This window comes from Culex pipiens, chromosome 2 (genome assembly GCF_016801865.2).
Source record: "Culex pipiens pallens isolate TS chromosome 2, TS_CPP_V2, whole genome shotgun sequence".
NCBI classification, from domain to species: Eukaryota; Metazoa; Arthropoda; class Insecta; order Diptera; family Culicidae; genus Culex; species Culex pipiens.
Window position 1 is genome coordinate 177,987,879 of NC_068938.1, and position 5,446 is coordinate 177,993,324.

At 49.8% G+C, this 5,446-nt stretch overlaps 1 protein-coding gene across 1 annotated transcript; it reads left to right on the forward strand.

The window, feature by feature from the left end:
* The first annotated feature begins 540 nt into the window (after nt 1-540).
* LOC120414955 (uncharacterized) lies at nt 541-4,588 on the forward strand. Its single transcript, XM_039576287.2, has 7 exons — nt 541-956; nt 1,013-1,164; nt 1,222-1,466; nt 1,529-2,447; nt 2,506-2,722; nt 2,775-3,241; nt 3,296-4,588. Exons 1-7 carry the CDS (start codon nt 660-662, stop codon nt 4,539-4,541), a joined length of 3,543 nt encoding a protein of 1,180 aa, XP_039432221.1. The 5' UTR covers nt 541-659; the 3' UTR covers nt 4,542-4,588.
* The last annotated feature ends 858 nt before the right edge of the window (nt 4,589-5,446 follow it).

Below are 5,446 nucleotides of genomic sequence, written 5' to 3' on the forward strand. Positions count from 1 at the left end.
TACCAAAAATCCTTTGAAATAGCTGATATTCAGTTTTTTTTTTTACTGTTTGGACAACTTTTTACAAAGAACATTTTGAACATGTGTTTGTAGTAAAAGGTTTCAAGTCTATTTAATCATATCTATGATATTTTTTATTAAAATTCTAATAATTGATTAATTTGATCTCCATTTTATGAAAAAATAATTTAATAAACTTGATTAAAGACACATTCCGCTAGAAACTTTTCCAAAAGCATCTCCAAAAACATCGATAGTAATGTTTCATTTCACCATTTAAATTTAGTCAAACTTTATTCAATCAATGGTCATTTTGTCTTCATCAACATAAAGATTTTGGTTTTTGGTATTAAGATAAAGATTTTGGGTGTCCTTACAAAGTGAAAAAACAACGCTACCAGCAAGCTTCATAACAAACTATCATGTCAATCGACAAGAGCGCGCGCGCTCCGGCAACCATGCCAACACGGTTGTTCCGGGTTATGCACGCGCCGTTGTTGAATCCGTTTCGATTTTTCACCACCTAGGCCGATTTCAGTCTTTGACTACCGTTCCACCTCGATGGTTCCGTTGCGTTTCGGTCCCAGCCACAGATATTCCTGTAGCGCTACCTTTGCAAGTTCTGCTCGGTCCGGTTCCGGTTCCGGACGACCCGGAAGATGGTTAAGTTCGACTGGCGGCGGATGTGCCGCAAGAAGAAGAACGTTCCGCAGGGTGGTGCTATCCTGGATCAAGTGATTTCGCAGAGCACGAACGTCCAGGGCCAGTGTTTGCTGTACAAGATGGCCAATTACAAGGGTGGTGGCGATTTGATCGATGCGTTCAAGATGGGCGGCCAGAAGGCGGTGGAGCAGCTGATCCGGGAACAGTTTGGGGTGTTTATGTATAATGCTGGCCGGGGTCAGATTATCAATCGGGCGGAGTATCTGCGGTGGAAGTATATGGATAACCATGAGGTGGGTTACGTAATATGGTGGGAATTTTTGGGGAGGTATTGATTTTTCGTTCGAAGGTTGTGATTCCGATTGAGGCGTCGCTGTCTCCGCATGATCCTTTGGGGAAGTGGGTCGATCATAAGGCCTGTTGGCAGATGCAGTATCGCGGGTTGCTGGGGGAGAGTCTACTTCATGTGTTGATCATCTGCGACACTAAGATTCATACCAAGTGAGTACAGCTACCTATAACTGTGTAATCGAAGCGGTAAACGAATCTTCCTTCCAGACTGTCCCGCATTCTGCTGCGCGTGTTTCCGGAGCTGTCGATCGACGTGATGGAAGGCGAGGAGTACCTGGGCGCTAGCGCACTCCACCTGGCGATCGCGTACAGCAACAACGAACTCGTTGGCGATCTGATCGACGCCGGGGCGGATGTGTCCCAGCGGGCCATCGGGCGCTTCTTCCTTCCACGGGACCAGCAGAAGATGCATCCGGCCAAGACCACCGACTACGAGGGGTTGGCCTACCTGGGTGAGTCATCTTTTTGTCAAGTTGTGATGATTTTGGGTCATTTTAGAGATTTTCCCTTCTAGGCGAGTACCCACTGGCTTGGGCCGCTTGCTGCTCGAACGAATCGGTCTACAACCTGCTGCTGGAGTGTGGCGCAGATCCGAACGCGCAAGACAGCTTCGGAAACATGATCCTGCACATGGTCGTCGTGTGCGACAAGCTGGACATGTTTGGGTACGCGCTGCGGCACCCGAAGCTACCCTGCAAGAACGGGATCGTCAACGAGGCCGGACTGACCCCGTTGACGCTGGCCTGCCGCATCGGTCGAGACGAGGTGTTCCGTGAGATGTTGGAGCTGTCGGCGAGGGAGTTTTGGCGGTACAGTAACATCACCTGTTCCGGGTATCCGTTGAACGCGCTGGACACGTTGATGCCGGATGGTTCGACGAACTGGAACTCTGCGCTGTTCATCATCCTTAACGGAACAAAGGAGGAACATTTGAACATGCTGGACGGTGGTATCGTGGAGCGTCTGCTGGACGAGAAGTGGAAAACCTTCGCCAGGAATCAGTTCTTGAAGCGTTTGCTTATCCTTGCACTGCACTTGTTTTGTCTGTCGTGCTCGATTTACCTGCGACCGGTACATGTCTTCAAGGATGATGACGATGCAGATGACACCGATGGGGTTACTGATTCCCCTGATACAACCGACGACGAGGGGATTGACCTGACCACGTGGTTTCGGTACGGGTTTGAAGTTGCCACCGTGATGGGCGTGCTGAGCTATGTCGTAGTTCAGCAGGGTGAAGAAATCAAGAATCAGGGGTTTATATCGTTCCTCAAATCGCTGGCTGGAGCTCCCGCTAAAGCGATTTTCTTGATTTCCAACCTGATGATTTTGTGCTGCATACCTCTGCGGATTCTCGGCGATAGGGAAGCTGAGGAAGCGGTGTTGTTGTTTGCCGTCCCCGGCAGCTGGTTTCTGTTGATGTTCTTCGCCGGGTTTGTATTGTCGACCTTCAATAAATACGACCCTTAACTCATGATTTTAAATTTTCAGTGCAATCGGACTAACTGGACCCTTCGTAACCATGATCTTTTCTATGATAACCGGTGACATGTTCACGTTCGGCATTATTTACACGATCGTACTGTTCGGATTCTCGCAAGCGTTTTACTTCCTGTACAAGGGTCACCCCAACGCGGACGAATCACCCTTTGGCACGTACTTTGGAACCTGGATGGGGCTGTTCCAGACGACCCTTGGCGATTACGATGTACGATTTGATCGGAGATGAACTTGATCACACTAACCGTTGTTTCTTTCAGTACGCCGATTTGAACCTGACCACGTACCCCAACCTCGCCAAAACGGTCTTTATCACGTTCATGATCTTCGTGCCGATTCTGCTGCTTAACATGTTGATCGCCATGATGGGTAACACCTACGCGTACGTCATTGAGCAAGCCGAAAAGGAAGGTATGAAGCAGTGGGCCAAGATTGTGGTCAACCTGGAGCGTGCCGTCAAGCAGGAGGACGCCAAAAAGTATCTGGAAGAGTACTCGATCGGGCTGGGACCTTCGGACGATCCACGGTTTGAGATTCGCGGCGTAATGGTGATCAAGAGTAAGAGCAAGACGCGAGCGCGGCAGCGCAAGGGAGCGGTCAGCAACTGGAAGAGTGTGCTGCGTGTGACGTTGAACGAGTTGAAGAAGCGCAGCATGACGGGAGAGGAGCTGCGCCGGATTATGTGGGGTCGATCGTCGATCACTTCCCCGGCTAAGATTTCCAAAAAGTATTCTTTTTAGGAGGTGTAATTAGTTAATAGTTAACGACTATTCACTTTCAGGAAGAAGATCTACGACGAAGACGAGGATCCGTTCGCGATCACGGCAGCCATTGACGTGATGTCGTTCACGCAAGATATCGTGATGGTCAGTACGGAACCGGTTGGTCCCCTCATGATCGACCCGACGAAACCTCCCGTCACCACCGTCAAATCCTCCGCTCCGATCGTTCCTTCCGCGCAACCTGCTCCAGGCGTTCCGATGACAACAGCGCAGACTGCGGCTCCTACGGCACCCCAGCTGGTCAAGCGCCAGTCCGTGGTCAGTGCTCCGCCGGCTTACGATGACTTCCTCCCGGCGAAAGGCTTCAAGGATCCGCTGCGGGAGCTGCTCATCCTTTCAGAATCGACCTCGATAGACGAGCACTACGCGCAAACGTGCCGTACGCTGGCGACGGATGCCTCCACCCTGGACCACGTGTACGAGATCGATCTGAACCGACAGAGCCAGCTCCGGCAGGAGGAACACCAGCAACAGCAACAGCAGACCGTTGGCCAGTTGAATCCCTTCCTGGACGCGAAAGACGTGGTCGACCCAGTGAAGGAACGCGAGTTCCTCAAAACCCTGGAAGCCCTCGAAGACACCGACAGTGAAGCGGCCGAAAAGCCCGTCCTCGGCAAGATCTCGTTGATCCGGCGTGCCAGATCGGCCGTTTCGAGAACAACCTCCAGGAAGAAGAAAACCGACCAGCATCCACTGTTTATGATTGCCTGGGACGACAAAACGACGACGATCCCCGGTGGGGGTCCCCAAGCGGTGTCGGCCACCGCCGGAACTGCTGCTCCGGAGGATGACTTTGGGGCACTGAACACGGCGTACGAGTGCTCGGCGGAAGATTTGAAGCACGACGTGGACGAAGAAGCACGGGAGGACGATCCGGACGAGGGCGTGACGGTGGAGGAGGTTCACCGACGGATGGAACGGTTCCACCAGCGGCCGGGCAGATCCTCGCCGGAGCGGGACAGCAACTCGACGGAAAGCAGCAAGAAGCAGGCCAAGGGGGGTAAACCGCGGCACAGCATTGGCCGCGGCAGGAACAACAAGGTTTCGCCGGACACTTCGAACGAGAGCGAACGGGCGGCCAAGAAGGACAAACGCATGAAGTCGGCACCCAGCGGCCATGGGCCGCGCCATCGGCAGATGATGGACACTGGTGGCGGATCGCCGCCGGATCCACTCGAGCCGTGGAGCACGAAAGAAATTGTACCGATCAATAAGCTGCTCGATACGGATACCCAGGACGAGTAGTGTCTGAATTATATTTCGACGCCGTCGTGCTAACTTGTCGTTTTTTGTTTTTTTGACGTTCCGAGAAAAACGCGAGCTCGCAATGTAAACAATAACAAACACGTTTTGTATGGTTGACTATTAGGTTTTACGCCGACTCAATTTTTAGGTTAGAAATTTGACAGCTTGGCTGCACTGTTTACATTTTTTTCACGTGTGTCTCATTGAAAATGTGTGTGCGTGTGCACTCGTGACGTCACGCTGGAATACCTAATTCTGTGCATTGCCCCGAAGTTTTGTTGAATTTGGTTGCCGGAGTCCCGTAATATAATTGAGAATGTTTACGGTAGTCTAACTTGTACGTGTGTCAAACGCGTTCTGACCTGAAATCCTTTTGGTCAATTGTCATACTTACATCAATTTTTAGGCTGTGTCAAGATAGCACAAGATTGGAACTTCTTTCATATGAAAAGTGACAAAAATGCACGGAGTTTTTTCGGTTTTTATTGAGGATCTATTAAAGTCAAAAGGTGAGACATTGTGTGCTGCACAAAATAGCGTTCTTAACTCAATTTGGCCCAAAATGCACGTGCGACAAGTTAGAACGACAGCGACGATTTGGTAGCAATATTTAAGCATTAACAAGTTTAAGAGCACTTTATTTCTTAATACATACCAATTATTCAACTACAAACGCATATCTCAAGGTGAAACAACTCATTTTGACTTGTTATAATCTAAATAAAATTAGTTCCAATAATTCGAGACAGTGTTTTTTTTTTTCTAAAAGGCAAAAATTGAAAAAATCGGTAAGACCTTGAGAACTCCTGCCTCCCACACCATGCGAAAAAGGTGAACGGAATATAAAAGCTATAATAATATTATCTTATTTGTGCTCGACTGTCTGCCGTACCTTCTTCGACAGG

What these genes read in the sequence shown, in the direction of transcription:
- LOC120414955 (XM_039576287.2), top strand. Translation starts at nt 660, where the DNA reads ATGGTTAAGTTCGACTGGCGGCGGATGTGCCGCAAGAAGAAGAACGTT. An exon ending in CGAGGGGTTGGCCTACCTGG is followed by an intron (nt 1,467 to 1,528) that starts GTGAGTCATCTT and finishes TTTCCCTTCTAG; the next exon opens with GCGAGTACCCACTGGCTTGG. An exon ending in CGACCCTTGGCGATTACGAT is followed by an intron (nt 2,723 to 2,774) that starts GTACGATTTGAT and finishes TGTTTCTTTCAG; the next exon opens with TACGCCGATTTGAACCTGAC.